The sequence below is a fragment of the Martes martes genome (genome assembly GCF_963455335.1).
Source record: "Martes martes genome assembly, chromosome: 8".
Lineage (NCBI taxonomy): Eukaryota > Metazoa > Chordata > Mammalia > Carnivora > Mustelidae > Martes > Martes martes.
In genome coordinates, this window is record NC_137895.1 from 106,500,773 (window position 1) to 106,519,404 (window position 18,632).

The 18,632-nt window shown below is 45.7% G+C and overlaps 1 protein-coding gene across 1 annotated transcript in view; it reads right to left on the reverse strand.

Moving 5' to 3' along the window:
• Nucleotides 1-18,632, reverse strand: part of CACNA2D4 (calcium voltage-gated channel auxiliary subunit alpha2delta 4) — a gene marked incomplete at both ends in the record, with an annotated part of 114,757 nt that overhangs the window by 64,436 nt on the left and 31,689 nt on the right. The window contains 11 exons of the mRNA XM_080810292.1: nucleotides 5,477-5,548; nucleotides 6,112-6,198; nucleotides 9,505-9,579; nucleotides 10,151-10,231; nucleotides 11,013-11,090; nucleotides 12,511-12,644; nucleotides 14,145-14,223; nucleotides 14,710-14,823; nucleotides 14,936-15,025; nucleotides 15,948-16,022; nucleotides 17,940-18,090. Coding sequence (XP_080666418.1) covers nucleotides 5,477-5,548; nucleotides 6,112-6,198; nucleotides 9,505-9,579; nucleotides 10,151-10,231; nucleotides 11,013-11,090; nucleotides 12,511-12,644; nucleotides 14,145-14,223; nucleotides 14,710-14,823; nucleotides 14,936-15,025; nucleotides 15,948-16,022; nucleotides 17,940-18,090 — 1,036 coding nt within the window. The remainder of the gene's footprint in view (nucleotides 1-5,476; nucleotides 5,549-6,111; nucleotides 6,199-9,504; nucleotides 9,580-10,150; nucleotides 10,232-11,012; nucleotides 11,091-12,510; nucleotides 12,645-14,144; nucleotides 14,224-14,709; nucleotides 14,824-14,935; nucleotides 15,026-15,947; nucleotides 16,023-17,939; nucleotides 18,091-18,632) is intronic.

The following is an 18,632-nucleotide window of genomic DNA, read 5'->3' on the forward strand; positions in this document are numbered from 1 at the left end:
TTCAGTGTGAAGGACTTCCATAAGCATTTCTTATAGTGCAGGTCTGACAGTGATAAACTCTGTTGTATTTTTTATAAGAAAATGTCTAAATACACATCTTGTTGGAAGGATATTTTCTCTGTACATAGACTTTTGGGTTGACAGTTTTTTTTTTCCTTTGGCATTAAAATTTTTTATTTTATTGTTTTTGAAGAGAAGTCAGCCATCCTTCTATTATTGTTTCCCTCCAGCTTCTTTTAAGATTTTCCGTGGCAGGTGTATTATGGTGAGCCTAGCTGTGGCTTCTTTTTTTTTTTTTTCCCTGCTTGAGGTTTGCTGAAATTTTTATATCTGTTGGGTGATGTTTTTCACAATATTCAGTATATTTGGGGCATTACTTTTTCAAATACTTTCTGTTCCATTCCTTCTGCATTCTTCTGGGACTCCAAGGACATACATCAGACCATAGATAACTGAGAGAGAATTTTTTTTCAAAAATTTTTTCAAAATTTTCTTTGTTCCTCAGAATGGATAATTTCTATTTATCTGTCTTCAAATCACTGTCCCTTTTTCCTCCAATCTTCTGATAAGCCATCCAGTGAAAATTTTATTTCAGATATTGTACTTGTCAGTTTTAGAATTTCCACTTGGCTCTTGTGGTGGTTTTATACTGTGTCAAATTAACAAAGCTGGAACTACATTTTCAGACTCACTTCCCTGTCTGGTTCCAAGTTAGGCCTGCTCAAAGAGATTTTCATGAGGTACAGCAGCACCATTTTACATGCTACAGGTAAGTCTAGCCTATCAAGCACTTGCAACTTGCTCTGAGATGTTGGCTCACCTTCTTGGCATGGGGCAGCAGCCAGAATCAAAACTTCCCCAGCTGCCACTAGACCTCCTCCTTCAGTTAACCTGAGATCGGAGCCTGGTGATCGTCTGGCTCCACATGAAAGGCACTCGCTCTTTCTTGGAGATTACCCACACCATTGTGATTGGAGGTAGTAAGAGACAGGTGTGGGTTTTAGCTGTCTTCATGTTTCCTATTTTTCCTCATAGGTTTCAGTTTGTTCTTGTTTTCTTTTGCATTCCGTCCAGCTTTCCTTTTAAACTGCTGACCCTACTGACCTATGATGACCTCACGCTCACCACTCAATGCAGAGACAGCAGTCTCACAGACTTTTCTACCAGAAATGACAATCTTGTAATGTTTAACTCCTGGAATAAAGCCCTATATCCATATCACTTGTAGCGGACTTACTTCTTTGATCAAAACCCAACAATTTCTCTGCTGAAATTCTCCATCTAGACACTCATTCTGATCATCTTTTCTTTTAATTCCTTGTGCATATTTATCACACCTGCCTTTAAGTCCTTCTAATTCCAACAGCTGGTCATCTCTAGGTCAGTTTCCAAGACTTTTTTTTTCTCTTGACTATGTGTTACGTTTTCCAGTTGCTTCAAGGGTCTGATAATTTCTATTGCACACTGACTATTGCAAAGAATAGGCTGTAGATACTTTGTCTTCCTCTGGAGAATGTTGGTTTCTATTTTAATCAGTGGATAAATAATTGGCTGATCACCTTGAGCATGTGGAGGCTTAGATTTACATTTTTGTTAGCGTGGGTCTGTTTCAACTTTGTCTTTAGGTCTAGAGTGGATCTCCTGGTCTTGGGACATTGTATTTACTCCTAAAGTGTAGCATCTTCTGTGCTTTCAAAGAAAGTTCTGAGCTATTTACCAAGCCTCTTCACCTTGGTGTGACTTGGACTCCAAACCTTCACTACCATAGATAGCAGTTGAAATCCTTGTTCTGATTTTCAGCTCTTCAATTGTTGCTTTCCACTGGGTACTTAAGATTCTCCCCTGTGTATATGTAGTTTAAGGTCAGTCAAGAATTTGAGAGGAGTTTGTATACATATGTTAGGGCCAGCCCACCTGTGGATCCCTCATGTCTAGGATATCTTCCTTCATGTTCAGACATTCTGAGAGCCTGAATTCAATTCTCTGATACTTCAAGATGGTAATTATAACTTTCTTCTTGAATTATAGCTCTTTCATTTAAACAGACTGGGGCATGCCCTTCAGAAAAGAAAATCCCACAAAAATGTGTATTTCACCCAGTGTAGTTCCTTTGATTCAAAAGTTGAAACCCCTGCAACCCTTGTTTCTGCCTGCTTTTGGTCATTTTCATATGCCCTTAAATGTTTGTTTTTTATATTTAGTCCAAATTTATAGTTGTTATGTGCTGGAGAATTAGTCTATTGCAAGCTATTCATAGTTTGCAATATGAGTACTTCATAACTGGAATCATAACTGAGAATCTTTAAAGGCTGAGGCAAAAGGAAGAGAGAAGGAGTGGGGGTTTAGTTGAATCCTCATTAAACAGAAAGAGAGGACTGGAGAGGTTTGGAAGATGAGAGTGAAGAGGTGTCAGAACAGTCTCCCCCTTTAATAGATTGTCTCCCTTTGCTGTAAAAAACAATGTGCGAGTGAGTGAATGAGTGTGTGACAAAGAGAGAGAATGAAAAAGTGCCACAGAGCACTCTAATCTTGTCCCTCTGAATCCAATGCATAGGGATTAGAAAGCACTGGAGGAACATGGGGCAAAGCTACCCTAACTACCTGTGCCAGTTGCTGTGTGTGTGTGTGTGTGTGTGTGTGTGTGTGTGTACCATATGCCCAAGTTAGCAGGGCTAACTTGGAAGAACCTGAAGGCTAGTAAAGAAATCTCCCTCCCCCACTGCTAATTATTTGTTCTAAACTATCAAACAACATGAAAAGGATAAAAAGAGCCCTGGATAAGATGCTCCAGGATATGGTGATTATCTGTTTTTTCTTTTAAATGTGTCCGAGGACATTTGACCAGGATACTACTGGTGGGTTAGAAATTATGACACCATTTACTGGTCCACATTTTGGGAAAAACAGCCTGTATCCAAATAGCAAATAGGAAGCCTGCAGGCCAAAGCTGGACTCCTTACGAGTTTGAGATCCTTGATATTGGCCCATATAGTGTTTTTAATACTTTTGGAATTAAATGCATAACATTTAAAATGTGGATTCTTAGCTGTCTCCTTTAGATGGTACATGTAACAGTTCACTTCCCAGTATCCGCAGTACCAAGACTTGTCTGTTTCTGTTACTCACTTTTCTGAACATGGCCTATCTGGCCCCATAGGTTTTTGACTTTGTGAGTCCTGCTCTAAATCTTGCTGTGTTGCCATTACTGTTTTGGGAATGCCAACGTAGTTGCCTGTCTGGTATTTAGGGGAGATGGAAAAAGGTCTGAATTGATCTACGGAAAGTAAGGATTCGTGTTATATCTCCTAAAGAAAACAACAGAACAGGTCACCACCTTTCAGGAGGATAACAGATATTCCCACAATGTTTTAAGAAAGCATTCCCTTGGCTTAGGCTTCTAGAGTATTTCTACTGAGGCATAAGCTTGTGAGGTGAGACAGGCCATTGAACTGAGAGGGCTGGGGTAGACTGGCAGGCAAGAACACGACAGGACTGTCTGCAACTCTTAAAAAGAGAAGACATGTAGGGCAGACAGAGCAATCGGAAAAGAACAAAATGTAGCAACACTGGGGAGAGTGGCATCATAATAGATCAGAGCAGTGAGAGGCTGGATACTGCTGCAGTGGTCTTACAGCTAAACATCCGACACAGTGCAGGTGCAGCAGCTTCTGAGCATGGAAGTAAAGAGAGGAAAGATTAGAGAGTTGAGTTATGATATAATGAGGCAGAGGAAGAAGAAAAGACCGTGAATTTTAAAGATGGAAACAGAATTCTAAAGAGACACTCTTGGGAAATCTTTGAGCTAGAGATTGAGTGGAGAATTCAGGGCCACTCCTACAGAAAAGCTTTATGCATTAGTGATTAAGAGTAAGTGGTTTAGAATCAGACACATGTGGGCTTTGCAATTAATCATCTAGGTGACTGGGCAAGCTTTTAGTTTCTCTGAATTTCCTCATCTATAAAATGGGGGTTAGGATAGTACATACTTCACAGGACTGTGAATGTTGAGGGGATACTTACAAAGTGCTGAGTCCAGTTTCTAATAAATGTTAGCTACCATTATTATTAGTAGTAGTAATTATAGTAGTCATACCATGAACACCTATGTGCTATGAAATGCATATCTCCTTCATAATCGTGATCAGCATCACCCAAGAGCTTTTGTTAAATTACAATTCAAACTCGGTGTTTTATTAGCAGCAACGAACACATTTCAAAGGGATGAGCAGTGCTTGCTTCAGCAGCACATATACTTAAATATCAAAGGGATGAGCAGAAATTTGAGGAGAGGTTCAGACTGGATCTGGTTAGAACTCTCTCTTGGTGGCTCTGAGAAGCATGAAGGCAACATGAGAACACTGGGCACTGGGAGGAAAGGATGGAGGACACACAGTGCCTAATTCATAAGTTGGTCTGAATTAGATATAGTATAACCATACTTCAATCTGTCTGGAAGTTGCCTTCTGCCACGTGCATGTTAAAATTTTCACTATAGCTACCTTAAATGCTTTGGCAGGGCTGGGTTAGGGAAGAGCTCCCTTGTGCGTTTATATGCAGGAGTCTGATAGGATAAAAGTGGAGCTGCATGGAAGAAACCTCTACTTTTTTGGATTAGGGGAAGGAGCTTCTGTAACTTGTGGCCTGACATCACTGATGTTGCCCAGTTTGCCTAATGGAGGCCCTTCCCAGTCCAAAGCTTATAAAAAGGAGGCAGAAGCCACTTAAATCAGATACTGGTCCCAGGGAAATTCAGCCCATGTGTCTAAAGGGAATGCAATGAATTGCTTTTCCTTTCCAAAGCTTTCTTGTTTGGCTTCCATGGAGGTTTGTGTTTGTGAAAGAACTTGGGTCTAATTGTTGCAGACAGATGCCTGTGTTCTTTTAGCTGAGGCAGATGGGCAACAGGAGGAGGAGGTGGGGGTGGTTGTGAGGGAGGAGGTGACATTTGTAAATATGTCAAGGGACAATGCAAATTCAGCATAAATGCAGTGGAACCTTTTAAATGAGAAGATGAAATGATCTTTTATAAATGATGCACCGATCTGGGAAGATAGCAATGGCGTCAGTGAAGGGATTGATTCTTGACCATCTGTAGTGACAGTGGATTATTTTTAACCTCTTCCCATATAACATGATTAACAAGAGTTGCTAACAATTTGCAAAATTAACTATCACTTTCCCTCCTTCCATTATAAACAAAAAAAGGGCCGCATAGCAGGCAGCAGTAGGAAGAAAGAAGAGTTGTAAACGCCTTGAGCTAACCTACTGCTCAGTAGTCTCAAAAGAACTGACCAGATCTTGGCCAGATGTTTCTCTGGGGTTGATGCACACTTTGATCTACTGTCTACAACAAACACTCAAGTCTTAAGCTCTGGTTCAGGTAGACTCAAATCCCTTCTGACCACCCCAAACCTCAATCAACTGGGATGCTGCCTTCCTGGGACCAGACCCTGGTTCTTTCCTTTGAGCACCTTACCCCTTTGTCCAGTGGAACCTTCACGTCCATAGAGAGAGAACCTGTTTCCCCATTGATCATGGCTGTTCTGAGCTTCAAGAGGAGAGATAATGGTATTAGTCCCCTGGCTCACACTGGAGGGTAGAAGGCACTGAGCTTTATTGACCAGACTGCAGGTGATCCTTAAGAATATTTCCAGTTCTTCCCTCTTTCCTTTAAGCAGAATACCAGGAGGGAGTATCGACCTGATTCTAGCTAGTTCCATTTAGCTTATAATTCCGGATCTTCACCAAAATAATGCTCCCAAGTACCCTGATGTATGAGAGAACATGGTGCCATAATACTGAGACATAATTTCCTCTAGAATGAATACTGACCACCCTTCCCAAATTGGACTGAAACACCACTGGAACTCGACCCCTGTGGCTTATAGACATGGCTCCTTCCGCCTTAGCACTCCCTGAGACTCAGGAAGATACTATTATGTTGTTATAGTTGTTGGAAGGATTGCCCATTACGGAAACTGCTTCTGGTTTGGGATTGGAAAGCCTCCCCTGAGAGGAAGAGAGTGGGCTCAGAGCTCACGGCCCCGCAGCTGGCTTCTGTGCTGGCTGTGGAGCCACACTCGGTCCTCCTTTCCCTGCTTTCCTACTCACGGTTTCCGCTTGGTCTTCCCACTCCACCTCAGAGAGATCCACGCTGTTGTAGTTTGGTTTGGGTTTCAGTTTCTTCCCCTCTCTGTACTGGAGTGGGCAGATTGGGAAGAAAGATGTGAGGTGAAGCACGAGGCCCTGCTCAACTTTCATCTCTTCTCTGAAGCCTTACAGATATTTTCATCAAATCAAAGAATCTCAGGGATTCCTGAACGTTATCTGGGCCACCCTTCCGCCTGAGGCAGCATTTCCCTTCCCAACATTTGTGACAGATCATCTCACGGCCTCTGAGTATTTCCCATGGTGAGGAGCTCCCGATTTTGTGAGTTCGCTTGTCATAGTTTGGGCAGCTGTAATCATTAGGAAGCTCTTCCCCATACAGAGCTCAAGTCTGGGCCCCCTGTTACTTTTACCCATTGGCCTTATTCTTTCCCTGGAGCTACACTGGACGTTTTCCACCTGATGGCTGTTGAGGTTTTCGAAGGTGCTTGTTATTCCTGACTACACCTCTCCAAGCTAAACGTTCACAGGTTGCAGATGCCTCAACTCCCTCTGAACGGGCTCTGCGTTGTCAATGTCACTCCCAGAATGGAGTGCCCACGATGAACATCAGTATTTCAGATGGGGTTCCGACCAGTGTGGTGTGTGTGTGTGACCTGTGTGGGCCACAATATCATATGGCTTTGTCTGCTACCTCTCATTCAGCTGGATTTCCAGGACAGCTACACTGCCCAGACAGCCAAAATTGAGTTCTCAGTCACTTAAGTGCCCTTGGCCTTCCTTGCATGGCACACTGTTAAACTACATCTTTTCAATACTATGCTTGAACATTGACTATTTTGCAGAACTTTCCATGCATCCTAATATGTTTATCTTGTTAGTTTCAGCCCATCGTTTAGAAGAGTACTTTCTGAATACGAATTTTCTCCTTTAATGTATTATCCATACCTTCCAGACTTTGTGTCATCTAGTTTCTGTGTTTTCATCTTGTTGATAGAATTCTTGAATGGGAGGGGCACCTGGGTGGCTCAGTGGGTTAAGCCTCTGCCTTCGGCTCAGGTCATGATCTCAGGGTCCTGGGATCGAGCCCCACATCGGGCTCTCTGCTTAGCGGGGAGCCTGCTTCCCCCCCTCTCTCTCTACCTGCCTCTCTGCCTACTTGTAATCTCTCTGTGTCAGATAAATGAATAAAATATTTAAAAAAAAAAAGAATTCTTGAATGGGACAAAGCCAAGGACAGACGGATTCTGTAGCGCCTAATGAAGGCCTCCCTCCAGCTCAACACAGAGCCATTAATCAAGTCTTTGAATGTTATTATTTCCCGGCCCTGCCTTCCCTCCCTCCCTCCTTCCCTCTCTGCTACCAAGACAGATTATCGTCAAGTTATCTGCCACTAGGTTGGCAGCACTTCCCAGCTTTAGTTTAATAATAGATCAAAAAAGGAAAGGGATGGTTTATTATCAGGGTAAATTAAGAATTAATCAGAGGGTCTACTTTTAGCAGAATGAGGCCCCCGAAGATGCTCAAATGGTTGAAGTCCCCTATCACTGTGTACGTGCTTCTGCCAGTTTTTATTTCTTTCCAGAAATTGTCACCCTCATTTCTTGCCTCTCTAGGAGGTCTGCACTGTAACTGAAACAGCAGTATTGTCCTTTCCTCCTCACCCAACCTTGGATGACATTCCATTCCTGGTCTTGCTGAGGCCTGTGCTCTTGACAACCAGCACCGCCCTACCATCTTTTACATCGACTCTCTTTCTTTTGAGTAAGGTGTAATATTCTGCATCATTGCTATTGTCTTATTCCATATCTAGCTCCTCTTGTTAAAACCATAATTCCACTTTGTATGACTGCTCATACTTTGATCTCCGACGGAAAGATTTCAGGCCAACAGTATGGCTCTTGACCCTCTTTTGGTTTATTACCAGGCATATCCTCTATTACTTTTCTTTTTTAAACTTAAGTATTGTTCTCCTTAATACCTATCACAAACTGATAGTGTTTCCTTAGAAAGCTCGTTATGTTGGCTTTACATAGTGATGTTTGTCATGCAATAATGATCTACACAGTATTTTTCCTCTAATTGTTTCATTTGTGTAAGTCTATTTGGGTATACCTTTTTTCCTTAATTAGACTATTACCTTCTGTTTATAGCATTCTCAGAGTGTTATAAGGTCAGTCACCCAGTAGGTCCACAATATCAATTGATTGGTTGGAGTCTTATATTCATCTAGATTATAGAGTTGTTGACAGATGAGTTTCTGATCAGTGCTCTTTAATTTTACAAGTCAGCTCCATGATTGACCTTTTTCTCCCCTAGTGAGTCATTTTGTTGCCATTGGGGCTGCCTCCTACAGAACCCACTGGAACCAGTCAGTGACCCATTATGGTTCAGATGCTTGCCCAGTAGAGTCTGAATTGGGAAGACAACATGGCTTCTAGTGTGCCCCTATCTCTCTCCTAAGAACCTCTACAGTTTGCCTTAAATAGCTCAATCACTTGCTTTATAAACACTCAGTATCTATCTGAACAAAACTGGAATGACACGTGGTTTGGCTGTTTTCTCCAAATGGCAACTGGAGCAGATGAGCCCCTTAGTAAGTTCTCACAAATTTACTCTGCTAGCTACTTTCTTCAGCTGCCATCTCAATTCAGAGTGAGACTGGCAGGGGAAAGGGCTAAGGTTCCTGTAACTTCCCTCCCCCTGCTGGTCCAGCACTCACACTGAGAGGTATGGTCACTGTTGTCATCAATAGTGGCCAAGTGCCATGACCAGAGGCAGCAGGGAGCTCCTAGTCTTGGAGGTAGAAGCTTTAGATAAAATGATGCAACTTTCTCTCTTGGCTCTCAGTTGTTCAGTTGACTGCATATGAAAATGCCCCAAGCCCCTGTGTCAGTATGGAGGGAGCCAGGAAGGAGGCAGGAGCACTCGGAACATATCCCAAGACAAACTCAGGGAGTCACAGCTTTGCTGTCCCACCTCTCATGTGACTCTTTCCTTGCCATTATCATTGTTAACTCACATTCATGTTCACATTCCCCCGGGTGGGGACCCTGAAGGTCTGATGATACCACTGTCAGGCTCCAAGAGGAGTGTGGTGTGACTGAGGCAGTGACAGGAACATAAGTGGCTTGTCCTTCAGGGAAAACTGCACATTTCATTACATGCCCTCTGATCTGTTCATCAATCAGTTCATGAACTTTTGCTTTGTCTTTCCTCCTAGATTACAAACAATTTGAAGACAGGGACCATGACTTAAATTTTTTTTTCTTTTATTACCCTTTGTTTGGGTTCTTAAATGGAGCCCAGTGTGTGTTCATTGTTTTAACTGTTCTTATGAACTATCTCCAGATCCCATAGAGTTAAGATCCTAATGCAAATAAGATCTGTACCTACCAGGGGTCGGAGATCAGGATGTGAGAGAATGTAGCCGTTGTTGGTGTTCAGAAAGGCATATCCATGCACTCCGAGCTGCCAAAACAACAGGGATTGAGGGGCATCAGACCTGCTGTTTGGGTTGGAGAACTGGAGCTAGGAAAGGGTCAGGCTGCAGGACAGTTAAAGATGACAGCTCACAGTGGTGAGGTTCTCAAATAGGAATATCAACGGGGCCAGCACCATGCTTCTAGCCATGAAGTTTGAATTTTTTCCTGAATTCTACTGTTTATAGCAGCCACAATAAAGCATATCATTACTTGGCTTCTTTCCCACCACATGTTCTAGGTGCTTTGATGATGTAATCTCACATGTTCTCCAAACAGGACTGCATGGCATGGAGGAGCAGATGGAAAAACCAAAGCACCAGGAAGGGAAAGAACTTGCTCAAGGCCACAGAGCGAGTTAGAGCTGGTGGTGACAAAGGGTCCCAGAAGTCCAAACCATTGCTCCCATGCTCAGTGCCTGCACTTCCCTGGTGGTGGGACAGCAGGGCCCCATCCCAGCTCTGGGCTTGGTTACATTGCCTGCAGAGAGGCTCTGGAGCTGGGTAAGACAGCTCCTAGGGAGTCTGTGATCTCCACTCAGGCATCTGATCCAGGCTCACCTTGTACCGGGGTGCCAGCTTCATCAGCTCCCTCAGGGCCACATCAGAGCCCACCACACCCAGAAGAATGCCGTGGGATCGCTGGAAAGAAAAACATCAGGGTGAGGGGGGACCTGGCTTCCCTATGCACAGGATCAGACTGGACCCTCGGTTTTCCCACAGCCTGGAAGAGGAAGCAAGCCGCTTAGGCCTTATATGACCCTTCTTCTACAATTGGATTTTAAGCTGAGCTCTTTGGAATAAACAACCAGAACCTACCAGAAGAAGTCCCAGGAGTAATCTCAGCTGCTGGGAAGATTAATTTCCAGTATTAATATTTAAATTGTAATATTTAAAAGAAATACAAAACTGAATGAAATATTAATTTTCATAGCAGAGGCTGAAGTATCAAAATCCCAGGGACCATAACCTATGGATGCTCTGAAACACACAACGCCTATAAGGAAACATTTTCTGACCAGAGGGAGGGTGGAAGTTTCTAGAAATTCCCTCACCAGAGGCCTTTACCAACAAATTAGAGGCCGCCCAAACTGGTAGGTTAAGTGTTATTTTGCCAGAAGGTTGGCAAGGGAACCTTTCTAGCCTTATATCCCAGGACAGTATCCAGCACTAGGACAACTCCAAACCTGCTGAACAGAATCACGGGGCGAGGTTTGGGAAATACGGACACCACACCACCTTCCATCCTCACCCCTTCCCAACCAAGAGATTCTGGTATAGCTGGTTGGACATCAGGCACGGAATCTGAATATGAAAGAGGGCTCTGATACGTAACCAAGTCAAGAACCACTGGTCTAAAGAGGCCAGACCATGGCCCCAAATTCTAATCCCTGTTGCAGCTTCTCAGAGAGTGGCCACTCACTGTTTCATTCTTTTTGCTGAAGACTGGCATGGCCACAGTGGTAAGGAGCATCATGTTCTGGGCCTGCGAAGTGGAGAGCTGTCAAGGAGGAAAGAGAAAAGGACAGAGAGTTCAGAGTCCACAGTGTGGAGGAGTCACCAATGTGAACTACCACTGAAGTGTCACCTTCCAACAGGAGCAAAAAGCCATATGTGAGGTTCCCCTTCTCTGCAAAAGGAGAGCTGGCAGTAATGCTGGAGGAGAGAGGTCGGATGGAGAGGGGATCAGGACAACGTCACTTAGCAACAACAGTCCTAAGCCAGGGCAAGTGTCAGAACCCCAGAGCCCACAGCTCCCAAACATGCTCATGAAGTCCTCTGTCTTGAGCATGCCAAGGAAGAGCACGAGCTCGGGGAACAAACCCGTCCTGTACATACCCAGAAATCTCTGCCATGGACCCAAGGTTGGCACACACAACAGTCCAGGCCAGTTAAGAGGGAGAAGGACATTGACACTGAGCCACTTGCAAACACAAGGTCACTCATGGGGAAGCACAGCTCAAGGGGAGGCTACAACGTAGTTGTAGCTGATCGTAGGGTCACTCCTAACGCCCACGAGAGAGACCCACAACCTCTTCCTCACTGAGAAAGCCAGAGCCACGTCATTCCCCACCTCTGAGATGGCCCTCCTTCCCGACTGCCTCATCTTACTGTGTGGGCTCCTTCAGCCTCCTTGGAAGCTGCTCCGCACAAGCATCCCACTTTCTTATGAAGACAGGCCCTCACAGGTGCTGTGTGCAGGTGTGTTTGATATGTGCACTCGTCATCAGGATCGACCCAATGCTATGCTGAGCCCATGGAGTTCTATAGTATTCTCTCCTGGAGAATGAAGAACTTTCAAAAATTGGATATATTTGGGCCACCTGGGTGGCTCAGTGGGTTAAAGACTCTGCCTTCGGTTCAGGTCATGATCCCAGGGTCCTGGGATCGAGCCCCACATCGGGTTCTTTGCTCAGCAGGGAGCCTGCTTCCTCTTCTCTCTCCCTGCCTGCCTCTCTGCCTACTTGTGATCTCTGTCTATCAAATAAATAAATAAAATCTTAAAAAGAATTGGATATATTTGACACATAACTTCATGTTAACTCGAGGTATTGCTTAAGTGTTGCTTTGATACATTTATGTTGTCATATGATTGCCATTGTAGTGATGTCTTTTATATTATGTGATTATAATACAATATTGTCTGTTTTCGTTACACCATGCATAGATCACTAACCAACAAGGGAAGAGGGAAGGAACAAGTCTGGAGCAGAAGGGCTCTGTCCAGGGAGGGCAGGCTTGGACAGATCTGCTCACCAGCTTTCCGGGTCTCTGGGGGCAGCACCCAGGCAAGGGTCTTCTAGCAGGCTGAGCCTGTCCACCCCTTCACCCATCTCCTGAGGAGGTATTCTGCTCACCACTCTCCTGACCCAGGAAGTTCCTCTTACTCCCGGGCCCCTAACTCAGGGTCAGGCTCCCACCTTGCTGTCCATGTAGGCTTCTGTCCAGATGATGTCATGGTCATGGTTGATGACCATGGGGCGGCTGAGCACATGCAGGTACTCCATCACATTCTCCTGTGCATCGGCCAGCGTGGAGATCTGCGTGTAGTAGCCTGACAGAGGAGAGGGTGGTGTGGTTGTGGGAAGCTGGGGAGACAACTTGAAATCAGTCTCTGGGGCCCATACACTGTTCCCCAGCTGCTCTTGGCTTACAAGTGGGATCTGCACTGGGAGCTGCCCTGGGTCACAGGGACTATTCTCTCCCAAGGCTATGCTCTTTCCTGGGGAGAGCTGGAGGCCATGGTTCTGTCTCAACCTGGGAGAGCTCTGGGGGGCATTCCCAATCCAGAAAGGCCACAAGAGCAGAGGGGCCTCAACAGCAAGGACTGTGTGGGTTGGCTTCCCTCTCACATTGGTGCCCTCTTTATTCCTTACAGGGTTATCTTCCAAGAGCACCCTCTCCTGCCTGCAGCTATGTTTTGGGGTCCATTTTCAGGGAGTACAGTCCAAGGTAGTGGCTCAGTGCCCCCTACCCCCTTTCTCTGACCACTGTCCTTCGCAGTTACAGGGAGGGATGCTATAGCCTCTTTGTGGTAGCCAAGGTGATACTTAAAAGAGCAAATGGCTTACAAAATGGCTTAAAAGAGCAAATAGCTATGAATGATTTAGTACATGTTTACCTCTCTAGTCTCATTGCTTATCACCTCCCACAAAACTTTCATCCCACCCTCCAGAAAGTGAAACTGCTTTCCATTCCCAGATGCCTCTTGTCTTAGACCCTCTGTCTGGAACACTCTTCCATGCTCTCTATGTCTGGCTGATTCTTACTATCCTTTATGTCTCAGCATAGACACCTCTTCCTTTAGGAAGCCCTCCCTGCTGCCTCCAAATTCCCATCAAGTCACTCTCCCAACCCCAGTATAGTCTGTGCCCCTCTGCCCTTATAGCACATTTCAGATTACATCATCATTAATGGTTCACTTGTATGTGTCCTCTGCTGGACAGTAGCAAGAACAAGACTGAATCCATCCTGACCACTTTGCCAGGCACCACAGTACATACTCAATAAGCTGGTTGAATCGAGGGCCCAAGTTGGCATCATGAAGCCCAGGCTTTGGGTTCTGGCCAGAGACAAATGAGGACCACATCCAAAACATCATTCTAAAGAAAATGATGACCCTCTGCTTTTTGTCTGGAAGCAGAGCCACAGTAAAGGGGCTTAATTTGCAACAAGAGGAGCGGAGTCTAGACAAAAGAGGGAACTTACACTGAAACTGTGTAAGTTCTGCCTCACTCTGTCTGTATTGTTGTTCATATAGACTTTATTTGAAGAGAGAATTTTTGCTTCTGCAAACACTGGATACATAACCTCTCAGTTTCATTTCAGGTGACTTTATAACCTAGAGTTCCCACAGGGGTAATCATGCATTTACTCAGGGTTTCACAGGAGCAATCTACATTTTGTCTAGCTTTTCCTAAGTAAGAAGGAGGGGCGAATACTGTCATCTCGGCACAACACTCCTCCTCTGCAAGGCCCCCATGTCAGAGCCATGGCTCAGCACCTTCAATGACCGGGCGCATGGCGCAAGGAGCTCTGCTCACACACCACCTACCTTTGTTGTTGCACGCGATCCACTTCAAGCGGTCAGCAAAAGTCACTTCTCTTCCAATAAGATAAGTGAAAACTCGAACCTAGTCCACAAGACACAGATGGACTCAGCAGCCATGATCCTGGCTATAAGTAGTGCTAATATTATTTATGTGAGCCTTGGATATCAGGTCAAGCACTTTCCTGACTTGGGACTCTCCACTCTCATCCTATTGATCAGAAAGGATCCTGAGGCCCAGGCAGTGACAGAACTTGCCGGAGCCATGGTGACATGGGCCAGATCCTGAGCGGAGGGTCACAGCCTGGCAGTGTTCTTCCCAATGCCACACCTGATCTCTCACCCTGCACTCTTTCTTGCAAGAGGCCTCTGTGCCTAGGGTCAGTGTAATTTTGGAACACCAGTCTGACACATACTATTTGAATAAGCTAATAGGTCTAATAGGTCAGAACATTTCAACTCAGGGCAAGCCCGGTTTTTTTGGCACCAATGGTTATCCCATGCAGGCAGTAGGAGAACATTCCCCTTGGCCCCTTCCCCTGTTCCCCTTGACTTCCACCAGAAGAGTAACCTTGCGGTCCGGCCAGTTGTACTTCTCAAACACTGGCTCGTAGTCCTCCACGGCCCCATCAGTGATCAGCATGATGGCCTGGTTGCAGAGGCTTCCTTGCCGGGCCTCTTGGAACTGTGTGGGGAAAGGACAGGCACTGGGACTGCAGGCCATCTCCTGCCCTACCCACACCTCCACCCTGTCTCCTAACCCTTCACTCTCCCCCAGCTTCACCATGTGTAGGTACCTTCTTTAGGATCTGGAAGGCTTCAGTCAAGGCTTGGTTCACGACCCCCACACCCTTGACCATCAGCTCATCTACCAGCTGTTTGAAATGCTGTCATGGGTAAGAAATTAGAGGAGGATCAGTGGATCAACAGCCAGGGAACTTTCATCTTTGGTCTTAATTTCAGAGGCTGTTTAGACCTATTTTCCCAAAACATGATTGCAGGATCCATCTCTTCAAGATCCAGCTAATTTCACGGCTGGACCCCTACCACAGATGTTTCTCAAATGCCCCCAAGTTAAACTGAGGGAGTGTAAATGGCTGGGTGCAAACACATTCCTGCTACTGGAAGGAAATTCCAAGTGTGAGCCCATCCAGAGCAGGGAGACAGTCCAGGCAGAACTGCTGGGAGCCACTGCCCAGGTTCCCACTTCCCCAGCACCTTCAGCACCCAGCCCAACGTAACCCAACAGTGAATATTTTACAGGAGAAACCATGGAGGCCACCAGGGGCTCCAGGGTCCCACCTGAGGCCAGCATTCAAGACGCAACCAAACTCAAATTCTCCAGCCACAGGAAGAAGGATCTGTCACATGAAAGCTTTTCCTTTGAAAAAAAAAAAAAAAAGTTTCCTCTCTCCTTGCCTTTGAGAAGGACTCAATCCGATGGGTTTGAACTTCTCTTCCTTTTGGGGAATCTCCATATGACTGATATAGTAGAAAGTCCCATGGAAGAGGCAAAGAGGAGAACTGAGTCTTGGATAACACACAGAGAGAAAAAGCAGTCCTGAATAACTGAGATTTCCCTTGGATGGGAGGTCTCTTTTGGCTCACTATTTGTTCCAATAGGCAGGCAGCATATTTATGAAGCAATTTCTTGGGTGTATTTAGATGGGTAAACTCTTTGCCCTCTTTCCAAGTGCCATAGGAATAAGGAAAGGGGACCATCAGGCAGTCTGTACATGTGGCTTCCACCATCCTAATCAGAGCAGGGACTTGGAAGCATCAGGCACTCACCTGATGGGGGCCACTCACCTCACGATTGTCTCGATCTGCCTGGACGAGGATCCCTTTAAAACAAGGCTCGATGTAATGGATGTAGTCACTGTACTGCAGGTGCAAAGAGCAGAGGGGACAGGAGAACAGTTTGGGTCCATTTGGAAGGTCAGGGCCCGATGAAAAAGCTCAGGCAGCTCACAGGTTACCTAGGCACCTGTGTAATATTATCTCCGGATACCCTATGCTTCTGGTAGTTCTTCTGAGCAGAGAGAAGGCAGTACAGAGAACAGTGGGGTCTTAACTCCAAAAGTTCTCCCTCAAAAACTGGTCTTGGGCCATTTTCTCAGGTGACTGGCTAAGTGATGTCCATCTCCCAGAACACACAGAGAACCTGAAGGTACTGAAAGAATCCCTTGGGTCTTCACCCCTAGGACTAGACAAAGTGCCTTCCATGAGAATCCCAGAACCTTCCATGTGCAGACCCCTCCCCAGGGCCTGGGTTTAGGGATTGGGAACTGTGTTCTTTCACCCTTTGCCTTACACTTATGATGAAGATCTTCTAGCTTTCAACAGGGAATGGGAAGGGAAAAAGATGAATTATTACTGCCCTCTTTTTCTTACTCACTCCACATTCTCATAGTTAAAATTCAAATATTCAAGATGTCTTTAATCTACTTCTGTTTAAATAAGAGAAGGAGGGGTGCCTGGGTGGCTCAGTTTGTTGAGCAGCCAACTCTTGATTTCAGCTCAGGTCATGGTCTCAGGGTCCAAGCCCACATCAGGTTCCCTCAGCAGGGAGTCTGCTTGTCTCTCTCTCTCTCTCTCTCAAATAAATAAATAAAATCTTAAAAAAAATAAATAAGAGAGGGAGAGAAAGGGAGATGGTGGTGACACGGCCGTAGGAGCGCATGCAAGTTCGAGGACAAATGTCGGGGTGTTCTGGGGGAACATTGGGAGCAAATCTTCCCCTACCTTTCCTCCCCAGATGGCAGGGGAAGGGTTGGGAGAGAGGCGGGGCAGGCCATGTGGGAGGAGCAGGAGCACACTCCCACTCTGCTGGAGGGAGTTGGACCTGATCCTGCCACTGTCCTGGCCCTGCTGCTGGTCATGACCAGGGATGGAAAGGTGGTGGAGACTGGGAGGGTAGGGTCCAGGAAATGATGCAGGCCTCATGGGAGCAGGGGAGCAGTTCAGGGATGAGGGGGGCCCTTCTCACACCCTGGGATGAACATTTTGAAATTAGATCATTTTGCCTTGGTATTCCTTTACTAGATACATAGATTCCACTGAGGACAAGCATTTTCAGCAATGTGGCAAGTTGGTGGGAGAGTTTTGGATCAGGTGAACTTCAAAATGATGCCTCCAAGGTGGCAGTCAACTCTGCCTCCTTGGAGGACTGAGCTGGCCTGCTCTTTCATTGCATTCCTGACTCGTATGTTCCCACTTCTTGCTGCTTCTTCCCTTTCCTTCATTACTTTTCTAGAGCAGGAAGAACTATCCTCAGGAAGAGTTGTGGTGAAAGCAGGAGTGGGGTTTGCTGGTCCCTTTCCAGGCTATACAACCTATGCTCCCCTTCTCCTGATACATCTGGATTTGGGTGGGATGAAAGAAGTGGAAGGCCTGGAAATGTTGTAAAAATCCAGAGCCCAGGGCTCACTCATCCGAAGCATAACAAAGAGGCTGTTCCAGAGATGGGTACCAGTCAAGGGCACATGGATGAGAGTAAGTTAGGTATTTGCTCAGGGCCAGTTCTCTTAATTATTATTCTCAGATTCATCTGAGAAATTGGTGAAATCTACAGAATTAGAAAGAAGTGGATGTGCATGTTTTACACATGATTTCAGAAACTCTGTGGACCTCTTGAAGGCCATCCTTGGTCTGACCTTAGCTTAGAAGCCCCAGCTTCAGAGGAGAGAATCATCATACAATATGAAGCAACAAGTGATTGTAGATATAGGTCATTCTAGTGCAGGCAGAGGAAAGGTTTTTTCCTAGGGGAGCTATTCCAGAGCAGGAAGGCACATTTACCGCGATGATGTTAACAAAGTCATTCTCCCCCAGTGTGTCCAGGATGGTGGAGATGGTGTGCTTGGCAATAGTCATGCGCAGTCCCTTCATGCTGCCGCTCGTATCCACCACAATCACTATGTCCTTGGGAGAAGTAGCAGCTTGTATGTACCTTTAGCGGAAAAAAAGCACAGGCCAACGATGGGAAAACTAAAGCCAGGGCAGCCACCCGACTGAGTCTCTAATTATTTCTATTTAGAGTCTGGCTCAAGTGTGTCCGAAGTTCAGGTTTGTGATCCGTCAATGCCAGGTTTTATCAGGTCCCATACCCACTCAGCGTAGTTCTAAAGCCATTTTGGGGTCAACAGCTGGGAATGTGCACATCTAAAGGGCCTATCAGGTAGGAGAAAGGTTAAGTCCTAGTGGTAACCCTTATCCTCTTTGTTTTGGACCAGCCGGTGTCCTGGAGGGGCAGGCAGCAAGGAGGGGGACAGCTGGATTGCACCCTCAGATTCTGTTACAAATTTATCAGAGGAGGAGTGTGGAGAGAGAGGCGAGTCTGGCAGAGGGTTGAGTTAAGTTAGAGACAGCTCAATGTCCTGTGTGGAGGTTTGGGGTAGGAAAGACAAATGTGAAGAGTCCTGGAACAAAGGCAGCTGCAGAGACAAGGAGGAATGCAGCTGGCAAGTCTTCCTGCTCTTGTGTTGGATTTAG